The sequence below is a fragment of the Equus quagga genome, chromosome 1 (genome assembly GCF_021613505.1).
Source record: "Equus quagga isolate Etosha38 chromosome 1, UCLA_HA_Equagga_1.0, whole genome shotgun sequence".
NCBI classification, from domain to species: Eukaryota; Metazoa; Chordata; class Mammalia; order Perissodactyla; family Equidae; genus Equus; species Equus quagga.
Window position 1 is genome coordinate 139,799,952 of NC_060267.1, and position 23,505 is coordinate 139,823,456.

A 23,505-nucleotide genomic window follows, 5' to 3' on the forward strand; every position below is an offset into this window, starting at 1 on the left:
AATGCCCTCTAGACGGGCAGCCATGCACCCGGGAAGAAGGGAAGAGCAGAATTTAGTGGACATCTAGCAGTCTCCACGACAGGATGTCCTGGATGTTGTCATTGTTGGTCCCTTTATTACATCTGCAAGACTAACAATTACATTACTTTTCTCTCTTTCAGGCAGAATTGGGCCTAAATGAGCACCATCAAAATGAAGTTATTAATTATATGCGTTTTGCTCGTTCAAAGAGGGGCTTGAGACTCAAAACTGTAGATTCCTGCTTCCAAGACCTCCAGGAGAGCAGGTACCAGAGGGCTCCAGAGGACTCCAGTGGGGACATGGGTCCTCTCTTCTAGCCCATTAGGGGGATGCCATAGCAGAGGCCGTACAACCCATTGCCGGGATTGTCATGATCAGTCATTCACAGAGGGCAGCTACACCAAGCCTCGTGGATTGTGAACCTCAAGAAACCGGATTGTGGTGGGAGCACTCTATTAGCAGACACGCACATATGATAATTATGGGATTACAAAGTTTCCGAAGGGCAGTGAGGAAATTGTGAAGTGCTTGTGGGTTAATGATTGACTTGGTGTATTAAAGATTCTAGAACTTTATTTACTTGAGTTATTATTTAAAAGATTAGAGCCATATGACATGACAACTAGCAAGAAAACACCTATGCAGTTCATATTGAAGAATTGGGGGAGGGGAACACAGTGGGAAACCGTGGAAAGGTTCCTGACGAGTACCAAGATTGTTAGTTGATTTGTAGCAAAAGATGATAATTAGTTTGGTTGGACCAATAATGGAAGATAATTAAAGTCCATAGAAAATTTATGTTTGATCTAGAGGATAATAGGGAAACCAAAGAAAAGGACTGAAAGAGACCTCAGATTCCTTGGGGATCAGACTTCAGCACACTTAAATGTCAAGTAAGACATAAATGAAAGAGAGCAACAACTGTCCTAAAGCCGTGAACTTCACTCAGTAGCAGACCATCCACTGGAGACCGTTATCTGTTCAGCCCATTGATCTAACCTGGTAATCTGGTTTCCCAGCCCCAGCAGATGTCAGCGACAGTTTAATTGGGGAGGCTGTGGGACAGCCAGAGAGGGTACTTCATTACTCACTTATGCATCTGGGTACCTTAACTGCTGTTCATAATAATGAACTTGGGTTGCCCAAAGAAAGCATATTTTTTAAGCAGATTTGGTATGTTCTATTAAAGAATATAAAAAGATTGTTAATATAGTTAATAAGGACTTTCATCCAAAATATAGTTTTGGGGGCCTGCTCCATGGCCTAATAGTTAAGTTTGGCACACTCTGCTTCAGCTGCCCAGGTTCAGATCACAGGCGCAGACCTACACCACTTGTCAGCCATGCTGTGACCCACATATAAAACAGAAGAAGATTGACACAGATGTTAGCTCAGGGCGAATCTTCCTCAGCAAAAAAAGTAAAAGTACAGTTTTGATTTTTTTAGAATAGCTAAATTCTGCTGGCTAAGTGAAACATTAAAGAATGGTAAATCAAATAATATTAACTGAGTGTAACTGTGATAAGACTTTGGTGCAGTTCCCGTTTGTCCTTTTGGGCATGAAGAGGAAGATAAAGCTGAGGCAGTCGCTCTTCCTCTGCTGAGTGTCTGATGGCTAAGAGACTGTGAGGGTGGAGGAGGGGAGAGGAAAGGACTGTGTTACTGTGAAACTGTCATTGAAAGTAGGCGTGCACAGAAGCTTCCCCCAGGATTCCGCTGTTGGGCGTGTTGCCGAGATTGCTGGAAATGATTGTGGGGTTGAGTCACCCCCAGTGGGACCATGGGCATGTCACCTCCACCCTCCAAGCCTTTGTTCCATCTGCAAAGTGAGGGGATTGAGGAAGACGGTGCTGACATTCCCTTCCAGCCCAACCTTCTCTCTGTGAGAGTGGCTTTTTAACACTGTTGTTGATGATGTTCATTTTTGTGGAATGGTTAGTGGTCAGTGGAGCTTTGACTCCATTAACGATAAGTTAGGTTTTTTCTTTCGGGTCTCAAGAATGCTAAGAGAAGCAGTATATAATTACCATTGATTTTCTCATAGGCATTTACTAACATATGAATAGTTCATACAATTATTGAAATCCTAGACAAATAATAGAAAGGAGAAATTACACTTTTCAGGTGACTTTTGAAATTACTAAAAGTGATAAAACTAATTTTAGGGGAGATTAAAGTAAAAAAAATTTTTAACTGAAAAACTAAAGAAAAAACTAGATAAATTGGGGAATGTTTCTGAGCATGTGCTTGTATTAAAGGATGTGCACATTTGAAGAATGAGCCACAATTTAATTGTTTAGATAGACATCAAAAATTAATTGAGCTTAAATTATTTTCAATCTGTTTTATTAATAAAGAAGCTGGTTCCCAGAGGGATTTTCACTATAACCCTTTAATCCTTTAGATAACATGAATGTGGGTTTCTAAGTTGTGTTTTATTTTGTAAATGGTGTTTGTGGTTTATCCTGAATTTTTGGATCGCGGTTCTCTCCAGGCTGGTGGAGGAGACCTTCACCGCAGACGAAGTCTCGGAAGTCCTGAACGGGTTGCAGGCTGTGGTCCACAGCGAGGTGGAGTCTGAGCTCATCAACACAGCCTATACCAATGTGCTGCTCCTGCGGCAGCTGTTCTCACAGGCTGAGAAGTGGTACCTCAAGCTACAAACAGATATCTCTGAACTTGAAAACAGGTAATAAAATTTGTACCTGCAGTTATGACTGTAGAGGCGCAAGCTTGATCGCAGAAGTTAGCAAATGCCTTTGCAGCTGCATTTCTTGGGGCTGGTACGTGAGAAAGTTCGGGTAGGGTGGCGGCAGAGCATCCAGTTACTGAGTGATTTCTCAGGTGCCACTCACATCCTCTTCCAAGTTCTGTTTCTACTGCTCCTGGGTGTTTTAAAGGCCTTTCAGATGTAGGAAATTGCTTTTCAGGCCTTTATTAATAATTCCTTACAGTATCTTTATCCTGATCAGTATTATAATTAACTCTTTAGAGATAAGTCAACTAAGAAATAAAGACTATGGAACAGTTGAAAAATTAATTCAAATTTATCAGTCCAGTAGTATTGGAAGTTTATAGCTAAATATTTGCATTTAAAAGTATACACATCTTTTAAAGATGAAATAGGAAGTGAAGGAGTAGGGAAGGAAACTGTATAATTCACCAACTGTCAGGAGGTGATTGGTGAGAAAACTTTGAGAAACTGACCTATGCAGAAGCTTAGAGGAGCAGTTACCGCCATTCACTTTATAAGCTTTCGTACAGTCAGCTCTCGTTTACCTTCGCAAATAGAAGGAAATGATCGGGTGGATCACCCCCAAACCATCTGTCTTTCTTGAGAATTTATCATACTCTTTTTCAGTAGATATCATGAACTAATTCCATTTTTCCAAGACTACTCTATTAAAATCAGTTTGTCTTTCTTGAACATTTTTTCGCTAACAATTATATTATATAATAGAGCAAGCGCCCTGTAGCACCTCAAAAATAGAGTTGACTACAACTTTCCGACACATTTGTATTAACATTGTGGTTCAGTTCTAGCAATTATATTGTATACTCAGTAGGTACAAAATACCAGGTGCTGTGATGTTCAAATTTGAGTCCACGTGGTTTGGATTCTCAGCTATAACTAAATATCCTATGTAGTTATATCAATAAAGATATTGGGGCTGGCCCCGTGGCCGAGTGGTTGAGTTCGCGCGCTCCGCTGCAGGCGGCCCAGTGTTTCGTTGGTTCGAATCCTGGGCGCGGACATGGCACTGCTCATCAAGCCACGCTGAGGCAGCGTCCCACATGCCACAACTAGAAGGACCCACAACGAAGAATATACAACTATGTACTGGGGGGCTTTGGGGAGAAAAAGGAAAAAAAATAAAATCTTTAAAAAAAAAAATAAAAAAATAAAAAATAAAAAAATAAAGATATATCAATGACATCCTTGATAATAACTAAATACCACCTTTGATATGAAGTTTTGTTCATCTTGCTCTGCTCTCTCTGGTGTGTAATAGATTGGTACTAGTGATTTTATTTTTCTTATGTGTGATACAAATCTATTTCAAATAAATATCTTCTCATATTTGCTTTTTATCTTCAAGAGAATTATTAGAACAAGTTGCAGAATTTGAAAAAGCAGAATTTACATCTTCAAATAAAAAGGTAATCTTTGGTCATTCTAAGTCCATATCTCAATAGCCTGTATTTAAAATCTTGAAGTCACTCAGAGCATTGAGAGGCTGAAATGAGAACTCTCAAGGAAGAGCAGTTAACTCAAGAGCAGAATTCAAAGACTGCCTCTCAGATTTTTAGACAAAAGAAGAAAACCTTTGGGATTAACTATGAAAAACTGTTTATGTCTGCTATCTCACACACACACGTAGGCGAAATCCTTGTAGTCCGTCTGACTCCTAGATAAAGTCTTCATTCAGATGATACAGAGCACAGGCTGTTGGGTCAGCCAAAGCTGGGTGGACATCCCGGCTCTGTGACGCCCTAGCTATGTGATCTTGAGCAGGTCACCTGAGACGGCTGAGCCTCGTCTTCCTCATCAGTCAAGTGGAGACAATACTAGTGGTTACCTACTCCTTTTCTTAATCATTCTCATTTTTGCAGTGACCACTTAACATTCCATTGTCTAGATGTCCCATAAATACTCCGTGGTGTTGGACAGTAATACTGCTGGGATGAATCCATGAACATGCACTTACAAAATAATTTCCCACTTATTCCTTTGGTACATATTTCTGGCTAAGAAATCTCTAGGTCAGACAGCGTGGATTCTTTTGTTTTTAATACATATTGCTAAACTGACAGAATATTTGTGCCAAGTTATTCATCTATAATATAATTGCCTAAATCCTCATCAATATTACAGTTTCCCCAGAGTCTGGGGTTTAGGCAGAAATGTCTGTTCCAGCTCCCAGAGGTGAAAATCCCAGTGTCTAGATACTAGGATCTATATGTTCTCTGGGTCTGAGCACCTTCCCTCCCTCCTGTTTCTTCCACCTCTACTTTTTAAAAAACATATAAGGATGAATTTCATTTTTATCTCTAACTTATATTGGGCCCTGTGGGCCAGGCACTGTCCCAGGCGCTGGGACGTAGCAGAGACGCAGACAGTGAAAATCCCCACACTGTGGAGCTGCCATCCAGTGGACATATTGACAGTGCCTTCCATTAGAAAGTACAAGCGTCCACTGATTACACATGATTTATTCTATGGCGATTTCAGTTTTGTTTCTTTATTTCATTTCAGCCCATCATAGATATCATAAAGCCAAAACTTGCTCCACTTAATGAAGGTGGAACAGCAGAACTCCTAAACAAGGTAATTTTGTCATCGTTTTGAGAAATGGCAAACCCTCTAATTACGTATTCTCATTGCCTGCACAACTCTAGGGTAGAGAACCTGAGGTGGAAGGAGGTTGATTCAGGCTTTGGTCCACTGAGAGTAATTAATCCATCATAGTAGTGTTACTTTATGTTACCCACTGGGCCAGAGGAGGGCATACTTACCTTCCAGAGAGTCTGAAACTGCTCCTGATTGTGTCTTTTCATGGTGAAGTGAAGAGCATGAAATTTTTGCACAGTGTTTACTGATGGATGTTTGAAGTTTATGATCTATGATAACAATGAAGAGTTTTTTTTATTAGGAGGTTTATAAAAATTAATTACCAATATACAAATATTTTTCATGACTCCTGTATTCTCAACACTATGGTAGATATTGTTAGATAAAAAGAAGAGCAATACCTGGTCCTTTGCCCTCAAAAACCTTATAGTCTCATTGGGAAGGGAAAACTAATATTCTAAAAATGGAGACGGGCTGGCCCCATAGCCGAGTGGTTAAGTTCATGGGCTCCGCTTCAGCAGCCCAGGGTTTCACTGGTTCAGATCCTGGGCGTGGACATGGCACTGCTCATCAGGCCAGGCTGAGGCGGTGTCCCACATGCCACAACTAGAAGGACCCACAACTAAAATATACAACTATGTACTGGGAGGATTTGGGGAGAAAAAGCAGAAAAAAAAAAAAGAAGAAGATTGGCAACAGCTGTTAGCTCAGGTGCCAATCTTTAAAAAAAAAAAAACAGAGACAGGGGAATGTTAACCTGTGGGCCAGGTGCCACAGGGTGGCAGAGAGGACACGTTCCATGTGGGTAAGAGTGGTTGAGGACAGCCTCTTGGGAAGGCAGTGCCTGAGCTAGGCTGAAAGGCAGAGACGTGAAATCGTGAGAGGGAAGAGAAGGGCCCATGGCAGGCAGGGGGACAGAATGGGCAACAGTCAGAGGCAGAAAGAAGGCTGGCATGATTTGAAACAGTGCACTGCTCTCTGACCAGGCCAATGTGTGTACTGGAATGTAGTGAAAGGTAAGACAGGACTGACAGGTGGCTCTCATGATGGAGCTGCGTAAGAGCAAACGCGTTGGTGTCAGCTCAGTCAGAATCCTTTAGGGCTTGGACACAGAGTATTGGAATGATGACGATCGTGTTTTTAGGATAAGTGGTAAGTGGTGTGCGATATGGGCCAAGACTAGACGCCAGAGTTGCAGGATCAGCTAGGTGAGAGATGGCAGGGGAGGGGGAGTTTAGAGAAAGACTGAGAACAGAGGGCTAAAGAGAGTCTGAGAGACTGTGAGAGAAGGAACTAGAAGTCTTAGACCCAAAGAAGACACAGGTGTTGAGGCTGGTAGGCTGGGTGAAATTGGGATATTACCAATAACCAGGGCATTTGGAGTTGTTATATAATTTTAAGATTAAGTTTTTAAGTGAAACAAGTAATTTCAAGTCTTAAAAATACTTTGGCTAAAATAATAAAACTTGAATTTACTCACAAAGGAAATCTTAAGACTTCAAGAAGAGAATGAGAAATTGAAGTCAAGGCTGAAGACTATTGAAATACAGGTAACTGTGAAATACTTTAACAAAATTATTGAAAGAGTTACTTACAGACTAAATACTGAATGTGTTTTGTTTAACCTTGATTATAGGCAACAGAGGCATTGAATGAGAAGTCAAAACTAGAAAAAGCACTGCAAGATTTACAGCTTGATCAAGGAAACCAAAAGGTAAAATAAGTCGTAGCTATCTTTTTCACATTTTCTAATAGAATAAGGTTATACTTAACATTGTCTTAATTACTGTTCATTATGCCCCACCCCCTGCCACTCCCTGAGAGGGATGCCACTGTTGTCCTGCATCGGGACATCCTTGCCCAGGAAAGGTCAGGTGAGGGCCGGGGAAGGGCCCAGTGGCAGCTACACGGCTCACGTGCCTCACATGTTCCGAGAGCCCATTGGCATACAAGATATTCTTAAGTTTATTTTTTAAAAGTTCTTCCCCCTTTCACTTTGGCATTCCAATTACAATGGGCAAAAAGGCAATAAAGGAAGTGTTTTCAGTTAATTGAATTTGTATTTTGGTTTTATCAGAACTTATTATTACTTAAGTTTGCCTTCGGTGAGTATGACAAAATGGAATGAATTTACTGGTTGTGCATCTTCCAGCCATCAGTGTCTAGCAGTACCTGTGTACTGCACTGAAATCCAGTGGTGAAGTTCCCCAGGCTTGTCTGAGGGGAATCACTGACTGAGTATTGCTCCCCCTGCTGGAAGTTATTGTGTGCACAGTTCTGCCTCCTGTGGCCTTTCCATTAAGGGTGGATCCTGTACTAGGATTTCATGTCAGCAGGACCACTGCGATTTTCAGTGCAGCACTGGCTTTTCTGATAGTTGTATTGTCATTGTAAATGTCTATTAAACAATCCCCAAACCTACTTCATTGGACTTTTGTTACGCTTTCTCTATGGAAAATTTCAAACATAAACAAAACTAGAGATAATAGTATAAGGCACCCCCAGGACTTATCACTCCACTTTATCATCAGGCATGGCTAGTCTGGTTTCATAGTTACCTTTCCTTTCCTCTCCCCTCCCCTGTTTTTTTTTTGGCAGCAAATCTCAGACATTACATCACTTTGTCTGTATTTTTAAAATAGGACGATACTTCTTATATGGCTTTAAAAAAAAGGAAAATATATATGATTTTCAATCATTATATACCAAGGACCATAGAGTTATAAAACAAAGAGCTAAATATTCCAGAACAGCTTTATAATTTCTCATAAGCAAAACAATTGCAAACATTTTTGGATGATGAATTTGTTTTAAAAGCCATTTTGGACTTTGCTCCAATTTTACTTTTAAGATTTTGGCACGAGCAAAATGCATACACAACTTCACTAGTTGCAATGAAATAAAATCTTTTTTAAAGACCAGATTTCAAAAATGAGAAAGGAATTTTTCTTTTATTGATAATACTGCTTCATCTTCATATTTAGCAATTATAGACCATTTTCCTGTCTTATTAATACAACTCTTCTGTTACAAATTTTATCCACTCAAAAACAAGACCCAGGTGGGGAGAAGATCCAGCTGTTGTGTTATACTGACAAAGGGTGCAAACATGCATATCACTAGTTAATATGAAAAACTTAGAACCTTGTAAATTTAGCAAACCATATAATCAGTAAGCATTAATTAGGTTCTCATATTTATTGAAAATGAGTAAAACATATGACAGTTACGTTTTTTATGTAGATTATATTAATGTTATTATTTTTCCATCTGTATCATTTAAAATTCTTCACCAGGATTTTTTTTAACTTGACTTTTCAAAAATGAAACCTAATTGCCATCCTAACCTATTTGACGCGCAACCTTGTCAAATTTAGAATCTCACCTCTCTCCTGTTCCTCTTCAGAATTCCAGCAGTTTGTAAATCACATTTTACGTCCTTGGAAATCAGTGACCGCTGAGTGTCTGCCGTGTGCAGGACACCCTGTGCACTGAGGGCTGAGGGCGCGCTGGGCATGCTGGCGACCCTCGCGAAGCTAGAGCTTTCCCAGGCTGGCAAGGGAGGCTAACGTGCTTTCATCTCATGATGTTGAATTACCACGCTAAAACAGTTACCGTGTAGGATGTTAACATGAATTTATGTTAATGTATGTATTTTTCATAGGATTTTATAAAGGCCCAAGACTTGAGCGACTTAGAAAACACCGTTGCTACTTTGAAGAGTGAGTTTGAGAAGACACTGAATGACAAGACAGAAAACCAGAAGTCCTTGGAGGAGAAGCTCGTGACAGCCAAGCATGACCTGCTCAGAGTTCAGGAGCAGCTGAGCCTGGCTGAGAAGGTCGCATTCGTTTGTTCCTGTCCAGTTGAGGGATGAGTGCAGTGTAGAGGGACGAGAGTACCTCAGGGAAAGGCTGGACGGCTGCAGGTTCACCTTGTTTTGTCAAGGATTAGCCAATATGTGTTCTAAAGGTTTATCATTTCTGGGCACCAAGAATCTTCCATCTTTGGCACTAAAATATCTGTGATAATAAAAAATCTCCACTCCTTCCTACGTCATGATCAGATGCTCCTCCCCAGGTGGCTTACAAGTGCTGGCCCGCACCCCACGTTGCCCTCCTGCCCATCCCTGCTGCAGCCCGGCAGAGGGAGGGTGACCTTTTTTTTTTAAAGGATCCTATACTTTTTTCTTAATTTATGTGAAATGCATAGAGAACGGGTTCTTCACTTTAGAAATGAGACTCTTAAGAACATGGGAGCTAAAATTTAACTGAATTGAAAGTCCTCCTCCTAAAACACTGACACTGCTCTGGATTTGGAAAAAAGATCCTGGTTCTTTTACCTGAAAATCAATTTACTATTTCAAATGTATTTCCCACGTCTAGGGCTTAGTATGTTTGAGTTATGTGCCAGCATTGCCCTTGGGAAAATGTTACTATTTTATTGGCTTCTCATTTGAAAGAATGTATTTTTAAAGTTTCAGTAGTCTTAATTTTATAGAAGTATTTTTTTAAAAGAAATTAGAAATGAAGATAAGCAGAATATTAGTAAAATTAGAGCAAAAAATAGACATTTTCATCAGATTCGTTATTTCTTTCCTTAACTGTTTCTTAGTAATGGGCTGACATTTTTCACTACGCAGGAATTAGAGAAGAAATTCCAACAAACAGCAGCTTATCGAAACATGAAAGAGATTCTGACCAGGAAGAATGACCAAATCAAAGACCTGAGGAAAAGACTGGCAAAGTAAGCCATGCCGACCCCACCCCTCGGGTTTGTCTCTCCACTGGGCTGATGTTTGTCCTTCATTGAATCTAAGCTGGCGTCAGAGAGGTCGGGCCGGTGGCCGTTGCTCTGCCATCGAGTCCAGAAGCCTGTGTCTGAGGGAGCAGAGGGGCTCTGGCCAGGCCTCGTCCGCAGTGCCCACCAGGGCTGCTTTTGAGGTCCAGCTGGAGCTTCAGACTCACACGTGACTACAATAGGCTACTCTCGGCAGTGGAGTCACTTAGCAGCATCAGACAGGAAACGCAGCAAGCTAGCCGGACAGCATTAGGCATTTCTCCTCAGTGGTGTCCTTGCAGCAGTCCAACACCTGGTCATATGTGTCCTCGAGTGACAGTTTAGGTGCTAGAGAATGAGGTCCATGCAGATGGGTGCCATAGCCAGCGTGGCTTAGACGTCTGTGCTCCACATGGGACCAGTATCTCTAGTACAACCACCTGATGCCCAGGGAGGAACATGGCTGTTACCAGAACTCACCGCAGAGACAGGAGCCTAAAGCTGCTACTCCCACCGGGTAGTCATGGTTTGTTCACAGTTCTGTCCACATGTGGTCATTTTTGTCATTAGCAGTTTTGCCTGGAAACTCAGCTGACATTTTACCTTGATCAGGGTTCCAGGGCCACAGAGCTAGAAATTGAATCTGAGATCACATTTGTCCTTAGAGAAGGAGGTTTGCTAACCTTTTACTCACACAGCCATTCAGCTATTTGCGTCCATCTGACCGTTTAGATAATTAGTGAATTTCTCTTCTAAGCTGTCATGGATCTAAGTGCCAGATACAGACTCAGAGTCTGCAGGTATCTGGCAGTTACCGGGTCCATCCTCCCACCTGCTGCAGGAATCCCGAGTCACCAGCTAGGTGCCGGGAGGTGTCTGACGTCTGCGCTAGCAGTGCTCTCACGGGAGAATCGCAGTGCTGCTGGTTTAGTCACTGGAGAGGTTTCAAGGAAACTCATTTGGTAACAACAAACAAAAGTCTCTCGACATTATGTTCTTGATTTCTCTCTCTTTCCAGGTATGAATCTGAAGACTGAAAAGATTTCACCTGGAAGCTGCCACAGCATGACAGGACAAGCTGTTGTCACCTCAGGCATGTATTCCGAAGCAGTTTATTAATTCCCTCTCTTTATTTTTCTAATATTTAGACTTTGCTTCTAAAATTTAGAACTAGAGTTTCTATTTCGGTTACCTAACTGAGAAGATAGAAAACCTGCTGACTGATTCTGGCCGCTCACCCCACACTCCTCTCTGCCGCGTGTCGCAGTCTCGGTTCAGACGCAGTGAGGGTTCTTCATAGTGAGAAGAGCGCCAGTGGGGAGAACAGTCATAGTCTTTGGCGTTAGTTTCAAGAGTATACGTTTGTAATAAGTGTTAAAGCTGGCATTGTCTACACCTGTGCGTTCCCCAGGGTAAAAATAAATGTACTGTTATTAAAGATAGTTACTACGAATAAACCTTATTTTTAAAAATGAAATCTCATTCATTTTCTCTATTTGATCACCAAAAAAGATATGAATTCATTGAAAATATGAATACCATCTACTATAGGCAGCATTTTTACCAATTATAGGGAAAATTAACAGTGAGCATGAGGACTCAGTTAACTTCTTTGGTCTCTCGAGCTAAATGCTGTGTTTATCCGAAGAGGGTCAGACACTTTTTGCAACATGACTTATTATGAGTCTATATTACTGATGGAGAAGTCAGATCCGTCCTGTAGTTCTCCAGTTGAGAAAATGTCTGGACTCAGAATAAATGTAATCTTTGTACTTCAGTTTCGACAATATTCTTTTAAATTACATGTTAAATAGGAAAACTTTTAAAAAGACTTACATTCAACATAAAATCGGTTCCCAGACCTCAGATTCAACTTTTGATTATAGTTTATTTATATACATCTACAGTAACTGCATTTTTGAGAGGTTTTGATTGTAGTTTCATTGGTCCTGCTTTTTCTTGAGTGATTTTGGAGCGAGCCTTAGGAATTAGGAGCCACATCTGCAGTTGTATAATGCAACTAAACACCATAAGGATAAGAAGTGAAATGCGCTTCATGAAGCCGTAATGCCTCAGAAGGAAGGTACTTACTTTTAACACATTATTTAGAAAGTGATTATTCCCACCTCCAAAAGCAGAGTATTGTCCCCTAAGTGAACACTGTCTAGTAACAGAGGCTGCTCCGCTTCCACAAATGAGGATTTTATTCACCAAAAAGAGTTTACTGGTGAGAGGATAAAGCTCGTTGTTATGTGTATTCAAGTTTTTAATACTAGCCTTGAATTTGTCATTTTTATCATAGAATCTATGTTAAAATATTGAAGGAACAAATGATAAAGGGCAAGATAATTTCCTCCCAAAAGGACACAGAAGACAGTCTTAAAAAGATGAATGAATCAGAGGGAGGGAAAAAATCCGGTAACAAGCCAGCACTTACCACATATTCTTTCCCACCTGTGTCTCACTATTCAGGCCGCTTATCAGCTTCCGTGTCCTTTCAGAGCTGTCACTGAGGGTTCCAGTCTCACCCCTTATTTCTTTAGCCCCAAAACTGATACTCTCTCCAAAAATCTGTTACATTGTTTATGGACCAGGATATTCTATATAATTCAGAAACAAAACTCTTGATGAAATGGCTAGTGTATCCTTCAGAAACCGTTTAATTATTTTCTCCCTACACCTTTCTTAGTTTGATGCCCAAAGGGAAGATAAGTATGTTGAGAAACCTGTATTGCCAAGTACAATTCCAACTTGCTTTTTGGTAGCAACTTTGAAATATTCTGTGTAGTGTGTTTCAGTTCAATAATAAATTCAAAAGGATTTCTGATACCTTAAAACCTAACTATGATCCACATTAAGATAAACAAATATGATGTTCTCTGACATAAATCCACATGATTCTTTCACATATAAATACTTTCTGTGCTTTGGCTTTGTCACTGTTTTGTATGTGTGTGCATTTTTTAACTCATGCCCTTAGCAAAATGCAATTTAAAATTTTTATTTTTGAATATTTTCCTAGTTTTAAGATTTATCTGATTTAACTAAGAAAGCAAGCCCTTTTAGTCTACTTATTTCGAGTTTCTAAGAATGTTGGCTCAAGCCCTAATTGAACTTTCAGTGTGCTGAGCTGTGTAGACTGCACTGGTGGCTGTCATAATGCAGCTGTGGTTTAACTTAAATATTCAAGGCTCCTGCTAAATTAGGACTCAGACCTTTTGTTGACGAAAATCAAATGTAAGTGGTGTTTGTTACTAATTTCTTCTGTTCAACATTTAAGTGTTTATTTTTTCTCATTATGTATTACATTTTGTGTCTATATTAAATAAATGTTTCATGATTATTTGCTTGTCCTATATAACTCATTATAAGGAAAATATTGCTCTCCATTGAAGTTGTAATCCTATTTGATAAAACCTTTGCTATTTGCTATTTCTAGTCTGATGAACTGAAAAGGGTTTATAAAGATGTTTACATTTTTAAATGCTCAGTGCTGGGGCCGGTCCAGTGGTGCAGCAGTTAAGTTCACACATTCTGTTTCTCGGTGGCCCAGGGTTCACCGGTTCGGATCCCAGGTGCGGACATGGCACCACTTGGCAAATGCCATGCTGTGGTAGGCATCCCACATACAAAGTAGAGAAAATGGGCATAGATGTTAGCTCAGGGCCACTCTTCCTCAGCAAAAAGACGAGGATTGGCAGTAGTTAGCTCAGGGCTAATCTTCCTAAAATAAATAAATAAATGCTTGGTGCTTTTAGATATATTGGACTGCAAACATTCGGCATTAATGATTTCCTTTTACTTATGTGTAAATGCTTATATTCTAAAGCTTTGCGATTAGAAATTCAAGACATAATTTCTCTCATGTGAACAAGTCTTTCAGAAATAAAAGCCATCTCAGCAAAATATTATTTAATATTTAGACAAAATAGTAATACTTAGGCAATAAAATATTTAAACAAAATTTTCAACACTGCTTAGAGAAAAATGTTTCAGTATTTTACAGATAAAAAACTACCAATGTTAGACAAAACAAAATTGGAATTTGAAAGTCCTTCATAATTTTTGAAAAGTAACAGTTGACCTACTATCAAATTAATAGCTTATTAAATGGATTTTCATGAGCACTTAGAAAAGAAACTTATAATCACCAGGAGCCAACATGGGTCTCCATAGCAAGAAATCATGGCAGACTAAACTCTTTTGTGTTTTAGGAGAGAGAGAGAGACAGTATATCAGGATGTCAGCAAGATGCTTGACAGACTTCATGATAACCTTGGTGAAAAGGGTCTTACTTGGGTTCTCCCAAATGCAGACTTTTAGATAAGGATTGGGGAGGTGATTCTAGGAAGTCCTCGGGAGACTGAGGAATTGAGACAAATTGCGAGAGTCACCACTATGGGCACCTGGGGCTCAGTTCTGCTGGGGACACCCTGAGGCACTGTATGGAAAACATCTCCAGATTCTTCCACTGTCTAGTCTAGATTTCCCCTTGCCCTCAACTAGCATTTCTGCTGGTCAACGTTGCTTGCGTACTGAGATGAGCCAGACCTTCCTCTCTTAGACATCTGAGCCCCTGATTCTTTTGCCCTTGTCATGCTGTCGTTCTGAAATTTCCCATTTATTGTTATCCCCAAGTATCACCAACAAGCACCCCATGAATCCTAAGTCCAGATTCACGCTATATAATCCAGGTTCAGATCCTGGGTGTGGACATGGCACCGCTCATAAGGCCATGCTGAGGTGGTGTCCCACATGCCACAACTAGAAGGACCCAGAACTAAAAAAATATATCTATACAGCTATACACTGGGGGGATTTGAAGAGAAAAAGCAGAAAAAAAAAAGATTGGCAACAAAAGATTGTTGGCTCAGGTGCCAATCTTTAAAAGAAAATAAGAATAGTCAATACTATTGAAGAAGAACAAAGTAGGCGGACCTACATTACCTGATGTGAAGACTTACTGTAAAATTGTGGTAATAAAGATGGTGTGATACTGCTGAAAGAAGAGACAACCAGATCAATGGAATGAAGAGCCCAGAAATAGACCCACATGAATATAGTCAACTGGTGTTTGACAAAGGAGCAAAGGTGGTACAATGGAGCAAAGATACTTTTTCAGCAAAGGGTGCTAGAACAACTGGCCATCCACATGCAGCAAAATGAATCTTGACACAGACCTTATACCCTCACGAAAAGCAGCTCAAGGGGGCCGGCCCGTGGCCGAGTGGTTGAGTTCGCGCGCTCCGCTGCAGTGGCCCAGGGTTTCATGGGTTTGAATCCTGGGCGCGGACATGGCACCGCTCATCGAACCATGCTGAGGCGGCATCCCACATGCCACAACTAGAGGGACCCACAACTAAAAATACACAACTATGTACCAGGGGGCTTCGGGGAGAAAAAGGAAAAATAAAATCTTAAAAAGAAAATAAAGTAACTCAAAATGGATCATAGACCTAAATACAAAATGTAAAACTATAAAACCCCTAGAAGTTAACATAGGAGAATAACCTTGGTGACCTTGGGTATGGCAATGACTTTTCAGATACAAGACCAAAGGCACAATCCATGAAAGAAAGAATTGAGAAGCTGAACTTCATTAAAATTAAAAACTTATGTTCTGAAAAAGACAACGTCAAGAAAGTGAGAAGATAAGCCACAGACTGGGAGAAAATATTTGCAGAAGACACATCTGGTAAAGGACTGTTATCCAAAATATACAAAGAACGCTTAAAACCCACCAATAAGAAAACAACCTGATTTAAAAATGGGCCAAAGATTTTAACAGACACCTCACCAAAAAAGACACACAGTTGGCAAATAAGCATATGAAAAGATGCTCTACATCATGTGTCATCAAGGAAACAAATTAAAACAATAAGACACCACTGCACATCTATTAGAATGACCAAAATCCAGAACACTGACAACACCAAATGCTGGCAAGGATGTGGAGCAACAGGAACTCTCATTTATTGCTGGTGGAAACGCAAAATGGTACAGCTGCTTTAGAAGACATTTGCGCACTTTGTTACAAAACTAAACATACTCTTACCATATAATCCAGCAATCACGCTGCTTGGTATTTACCCAAAGGAACTGAAAACTTATGTCCACACAAAAATCCACACATAGATGTTTATAGCAGCTTTATTCATAATTGCGGGAAACTTGGAAGCAACTAAGATGCCCTTCAGTAGGTGAATGGATCAATACACTGTGGTCCAGCCAGACACTCTGCCCCCGGGGAACTTCAGCTGCTGAGTGGGACTGTAGAGCAACGGCAAGCCACTTTGGGCTTGTACCCAGATAGTGAGCATCATCGGAGGAGAGAAACTTGAAGATGGAGTAAGTATAGACATCTCCTGATGAGTTTTGCTATTAAACAGAGGAGAAAAAAAAAACAGGGCAGAAGCCAGAGGGTTGAGATCTGGGGTCGTCTTGTTTACTGCTGCATCCCCCATGCCCAGAACAGGCCCAGCACATAGGCACATTCAATCACTATCTCTTAAATAAATGAATGAATCAGACCTGATAAACAAGAAACTCACCTTAGATGGTAAATAGGGCTCTAGGTACTTGCCTTGTAAGCATTTTCACCACAAACATTTTCACCACATAACTTAATTCGCCAGTTAGGCAATTTTGCCATAAAAGATAAAATAACAAAAAATAAAAGAGGGACATTTAAAGGACATAATGAAATGTGCCGTACACATCTGGACTAAATTTAAATGTTCTATCGCATGTCCAGTCCTTATATTTCACCAAATCATCTAAGCCAGATTCTGTGCCAAATACCAAAATTCTGTCCACATCATGTTGTCCACTGTTAAGTAGCAAAAAATTTTCATCACTTGCAAGAAACTTACAAGGAATCACGTAACCACGTCCTTTTTTGGAAGGAATAGGAGGAGCTTGATTCTTCTTTTGCCTCGAACTTCTAATATTGGGTGACAAGTTTGGTAAAGACGGCATTAGAGAACAAGTGTTGTGTCTACTTTGGCTAAAGCATCGGTGACTAGCGCTCTCGAACGCTGTTGTGAATGATAGCCGCCTCCTTCACGTTTGCCGTAGCTTGGGCAACTTTGGGTTTTGAAGGTGGGAGGGATGACTGCTCACCGAAGGATTTGTAAACTATGTTATCGTTTTCTAGTGTAGTATGCAATCTAGCTTTACACTGTCTTTTTTCACACCTCCAGGCAGTTTTATCCCTGTATTTTCTAGTTGAAACCGAACTATCAACCACTTGTTTTATCTTTTATGGCAAAATGGCCTCACTGACCAGTTAGTTATGCAGAGAAAATGTTTGCAGCAAAATGCTTGTGGCAAAGATGTCTACAGCAAAGATGCTTATGGCAAAAATAAACAGTGATGAGCGCCAAGGAGATAAAACAAAGCAGGAAAGAGGATGTAAAATGTTGCAGTAGTTGACATTTTAGATAAGGTTATTACTAAGGCCTCATGAGAAGGAGACTTTTGAGCAAAGATCTGAAGTAAGTGAGGAAGCTGGCCATGGGATATGTGAGAGAAAAGCATTCCAGGCAGAGGAAATGGCCGGTGCAAAGGCCCTGAGGCAGGACCAAGCCAGAGGACTGAAGAAACAGCAGAGAGTGCAGTGCCTGGAGTAGTTTGAACCAGGGAGAGCAGTAGGAGAGGCAGTCGTAGGAACAGTGGGGCTCAGGTCCTGCAGAGCCGAGTAGATCACTGCAAGAACTTTGCCTCTTGGACTTAGTGAGACGGGGAAACCACTTGAGGGGTTGAGCAGAGGAGTGAACTGACGATTTATATTTGATAAAATACAACATCCATACTCAGTGGCGATATGTGGAATGCTTACCCTTTGATCTTAGGAACACAGTAAGGTCTCCCACCATCCCCATTTCTATTCAACGTTGTGCTGGAGGTTCAAACCAAAGCCAGAGGCCACGAAAAAAAAAAACCAATCCTGTCCTTATCTATAAATGACGTGATCGTGTACAGAGAAAATACACAACAATCCACAGGTAAGTTATTCACATGGAAAGAGAAGTTAACACTGCTAAAGATAAACAGAGTCATCCCATAAGATAAAAGTTTTAATCTTCCAGGAAGATATAATGATTTAAAGTTTTGATGGCCCCTAATAGCTTCAAATTCTATAATGTAAACATTGACAAAATTAAAACAAGAAATAGACAAATTCACAATCGTAGTGGAAAATATTAACACTTCTCAGTGATTGACAAGGCAAGCAGAGAAAAGATCGGTGGAGATGTAAAAGGTAGGAACATGCAATAGCAAATGTGGCCGTCGGACACATACAGCTCTTCTAAACCGCAGCGCCCACTTTCTTGTCAAGCACACACAGAATACTGGTCAAAATTGGCCGTACACCATACGTAAGGCAAGTCTCAAGAAAGTTCAACAAGCCGAATCACACGAAGTATGTTCTCCTGAAAATCCCCGTATGGTATAATCATAAAATTGACTGTCTACAGCAACGAAAATGCACAAACGACAGCTACACACAACACGAACGTGTCCCACAAATACGACGTTAAAAAAAAGTAAAATGCGGCTCTCTCTCCATTTTGGTGGTGGGCTGGTTGAAGATGGAATCCACTGAGGAAGGCAGGCCTAGGTCTTCAGCATCCTGTGTGCCAGTGCAGAAGTGGCACTGTGGAAGCCTCTATAACATCTGCGGCAGACCCCCTAAAAATCAAGGGCCTGGGTCTGAACATTCTCAGTAGGAATGGTTAAAGGCTGATGGGACCATACAGAGATGATGCTAGGTAGCTGATAGATCTGTAGTTCAACTTGATTCCTAGATAGAAGCTGGATTCATCTAATACCAGAACCTGGAACTCCTGGGTGCTGTGAGTCCTGGATATATAATAGATGGTGACAACATCTTTCTTTTATGCATGAAGGTAGATGATTCTTCAAATTAAAGATGGAAGCTGACTTCTCACCAGAAATGGTTTATAGAATCAACTTACAAAAATGTAAGAGGCAGCAAAGGAAAGAGTAAAATATTTCTTTCTATCAGCCTTCGATTCTTTGCTAGATTGTAAACTTCATGAAAGCAGAATAACTTCCTTATCCCTAATGCCTGGCCCAGAATAGATACTCAAAAAATATTTGAAATGAATGGAAATCTCCCTTGATTTTTTTTTTCTTCCTTTTTTAATCTCTGGAAAATGGCAACCATCGTAATGGCATTTCCACAAGACATTTACATGGAATAACTAGGACTTACATTTTGATTCTGATGTAAGATGCACATGTAGGCACATTAAACTATCTTGCTAACAATAAGTCTGCTTAAAACTCTTAATATTTGAGGCCAGCCCCTTGGCCAAGTGGTTAGGTTCTCATGCTCCACTTCGGCAGCATAGGGTTTTGCTACTTTGAATCCCGGGTGCAGACCTAACACTGCTCATCAAGCCATGCTGAGGCAGCGTCCCACACAGCACAACTACAAGGACCTACAACTAGAGTATACAACTATGTACTGGGGGGTCTTGGGGAGAAGAAGAAGAAAAAAGATTGGCAACAGATGTTAGCTCAGGTGTCAATCTTAAAAAAACCCTCAATATTTGATTATGACTTGATCTTTTAAGAGGCAATGAAGAATGACTGCCAAAACAACGTACGTACGTAAGGAATAGATATATAAAAGCTTACTGATATTTAATAGGAAATCTTTTATTATGAACAGTTTATTTATAGCTTTATTGGATATTTATCACTGATATAAATTGCACTTACCACTCATGTACGGTTAAACAGTCATTATTTCTGCTTTATATTTAATATTGAAATATTCTTAATTGTTTTGGCTAAATTAATACCTTGGGACTTTTTTTTGCCCTGTATACTGTATTTACATCCATGAGGGTATATTTAACATGCAAAGGGTACCAAATACTCATTCAAATAATGGAAGTCTGGTACATCTCACTGTGATTTGGAATGAGATTTAATACTCATGCTCATATCAGAATCACACAAATGGTATGAAACTATAATCACTTCTGTTAGAGTATGAAATCTATTTTTTAGATTAAGATCCTTCTATTGAAACAAATAGAAGTATCAAATTAGTTTTAGAGTAGATGATGCTAACAGTCTAAGATTCAAAGATAACAGGGGAATAATTATCTCAAACTCTTGGAGAAATATGGTATGTAAATACTCATAATATACCTGATATTTACTTAGAATATCTACACAAGATCAAAATCAAACTTCATGGTAAAAATACCAGTTTTGAAAGGTGAAAGTAACCTGTAATTAAATGGTATAAGTGATTTATAAGCACAAATTGTGCTGACAGAGTTTATCCAGACTCCTTACCATAGAAAGAATAGATTAAGGATCTATAAGTGAAAAGCAAAATTTAAACCTATAGAAAAGCAAAGACTGTGACATTGGAGTACATATAAGCACAAAAAGGAAAGTGATAAATTTGTGCACACTAAAATTTAAACTTATGTTTGCATGCCATGCACCTGACAAAGGACTCCATATGAATCAAGAAAATGATCAAAGGATATGAACGGGCAATTCATAGATGAGGATCCCTGAGTAGTCATTCATAGGAAAAGATGCTTAATCTCACTAGTAATCAAAGAATTGCACATTAAAACAACATTGATATACAATTTTACTGCCATTAGATGGGCAAAAATGAAAACAACATAAACCTCACACTTCCACACGTTGCTAAGTCTGGAGTGTTGGGCTCTCATCATTTCTGGTGTCACTGAAATTTGCTGTTACTTTGGAGAATGGTTTGGCAGCATCTAGTTTATTTGAAGATGCTTATACACTAACCCAATCTCTGGGTATTATACTTTATAGGAATTCTTGGCATGTGTACTCAAGGAGATATACAGAAAGTTCACTGTGGTATTGTTTTTAATTGTAAAAACCTGGAACCAATGTCCATTAGAAGGATGGATAAATAAATTGTGGTATATTTGTAGTATTTGGCTGTTAAAATGAATTAACATAAAGTATGTGTTAACTTGATTACATCTCAAAAATAATGATGACTTAAAAGAAAATGACCAAGTGATATGTGCTGTGTGATAAGATTTAGCAGTTTTAGAACACGCAAAAGTGTTGTGTACACTTTTAAAAGTGTAAAAGCATGCATAAATACCAAAATCTGGTTTGTTTACCTTCAGAGGAGGAGGAGAAAGGTAGATTGAGGTGTACACGGGGAATGCTTCAATTGCATCTGCAGTGTTACCGCATTAAAAAATAGCAAATGTGAGAAAGGTTTGGGTTTATTAAAGCTGAGTGATGGTGATTCTCCACACATTTTTGATATGCTTGATATTTGATGATAAAAGCCAATATTTTAAAAAGCAAAAAAAAAAAATCCGAAAGAGCAGACATTATGATTCCATTTATATGAAGATTTACATAAATGACTTCATTTATATAAAGTTCCAAACCAAGCTGCATTTTTTAGAGTGCATGGATAGATGTAAAATCACAAAGAAGAGCTAAGAAATAGCCTTACCACAAAATTAGGGTAGTGGTCATCTCTCGGGGGGTGTTGAACTGGAAAGGGCAGGGGCTGGGGCGTGCTCTTGAGCGCTGGAAATATTTTTTCTTCACGTGGGTGGTAGCTACACAGCCGTGTTGTAATTATTTGTTACACTACACACGTGTATGTATTTTTCTATATGTATGCTATATGTCGTAATTTTGAAAGTACTAGTACTGAGCAAATGAAGACAGAGCCAATTTGGAGTAGGTTGTACATTAGGGATGGAAACCAGGAAGTCCGAAGGGTGGTTGTGGAAGCGTGCAGGTCCTTGCAATGCAGGAGGCAACTGATTTAGCAAAAGCCCTGGCAGAGAGTGCTGGAGCTATTTCCAGGCAACGTGGCACCTTGGCAAGCAGGGAAAAGATTTCGGGCTCCTCAATTCTTGAGAAGAAAGTTTTGTTGCATATATAACAAAATTATCTTTAAGATCTTTTTTTCTGTTGACTCTGATTGTATTTTAGAGAAGAAATTTAAAAGGTGGGGAAAAGCAGGCAGAAGTAGACCATAAACAAGGGGCATTGGGGACAATGGGAAATGGCAAACGAAGGGGGATTCTGCGGGGAGGAGATCTGTGGATGTTAATAAAATGGGCGGGGGATACAGTGCTTCACTGGGACCCGTGTGTCTGTGTTTTAAAGCTCCACAGATGATCCTGACGTGCAGCCAGTTTAAGAACCCAGTGTGCTCCTGAGGCTTTAGCGTGCCTACAAATCCCCTGGGGGTCCTGCTAAAACTAGGTTCTGATTCAGGAGGCTGGGAGAGGGGCCTGAGAGCCTGCATTCTCAAAGTTCCCTGGTGGGGCCCAGGCTCCGCCATAGACCTCCTTTTGACTATTGATAGGCAAAAGAAATCCAATAGAATCTGAACTATTGAGCTTGTGAAATGAAGCGTGTGTGTTTTCTGGCAGAGGGAGATTGACAGGGCTTCTCCTGTTATGAAATGAAGGAACAAGCACAAAGCAGCCCAGCAGGACATAGTGAACGGCCTTAGGGGGCCACTAATGGAGACAGCGCGGCCCAGGTGTACCCTGACCCTTGAAAATATTTTCACAGTGCTCCGTCTGTTTTTCTCCATCAGATTATGCCTTCTAGTTGGTCTTGATTCCTTGTTCCCAACAAAAATGTTTGAAGTAAAAAAGTAAATTTAGCCAACACCAACAAAAAGCATGGAAGGATTCATCCCAGCTCCCTGGGCCACGTGTGTTCAGAGCACATGCCTGGACCTTACTAACAGGCGGTCAGCTGGGAGGTCGTGGTGAGAAGCCACAGTGCTTTCCAGATAAGCTCTTTTCTGCATCTGTTCTCTCTGACCTGAAAAATGCCTATTAGTTCCATTGGGGCCTTTCTAAACGATGTCCACTTGGTGATGTTTACCCAAATTACTTACTTCAGACAACATAAGCTTCAATTCACAGAAAATCCTTTCAGGTTACTCTGTTGAAACAGTTGTCCTTTGGAAGTGGCATATGGGCAAATGGACTCAGTTTATTACATTTATTGTTTTCTTTAACCTTACTCCGACTCTGAGGAAGCCCTGAGTTTTCACCAGTAGTACTGGTAAACTGTACAAATTGAAACATTTATTTTAGCATCTCGCTACATTATTTTAGGTTAAGGTTTCTTTACTTTCAAGCCTTGGACTTCTTTTCATTTTCTTTTCTCTCATTTTTAAGGCTGCCACTAAAGTCATCTGTGTCCCATTAGTTTTTTTCATATCTCACAGCCAAAGCTGGTCCAGAAACAGAGCTGTGGCCTCCCGCTGCCACCCCAGTCCCGGTTCTGTGCAGCCACCCTGCCTTCGGGCC

The 23,505-nt window shown here is 40.2% G+C and overlaps 1 protein-coding gene across 1 annotated transcript in view; it reads left to right on the plus strand.

Annotated features, from left to right (window-relative positions):
* LZTFL1 (leucine zipper transcription factor like 1) overlaps positions 1-13,487 on the plus strand; it is a 17,227-nt gene extending 3,740 nt beyond the window's left edge. The window contains exons 2-10 of the mRNA XM_046643536.1: positions 162-286; positions 2,516-2,710; positions 4,122-4,182; positions 5,279-5,350; positions 6,859-6,924; positions 7,011-7,088; positions 9,039-9,215; positions 10,017-10,120; positions 11,172-13,487. Of these exons, the coding sequence (XP_046499492.1) occupies positions 162-286; positions 2,516-2,710; positions 4,122-4,182; positions 5,279-5,350; positions 6,859-6,924; positions 7,011-7,088; positions 9,039-9,215; positions 10,017-10,120; positions 11,172-11,190 (897 nt within the window). The 3' untranslated portion in view covers positions 11,191-13,487. The remainder of the gene's footprint in view (positions 1-161; positions 287-2,515; positions 2,711-4,121; positions 4,183-5,278; positions 5,351-6,858; positions 6,925-7,010; positions 7,089-9,038; positions 9,216-10,016; positions 10,121-11,171) is intronic.
* Positions 13,488-23,505: the final 10,018 nt, after the last annotated feature.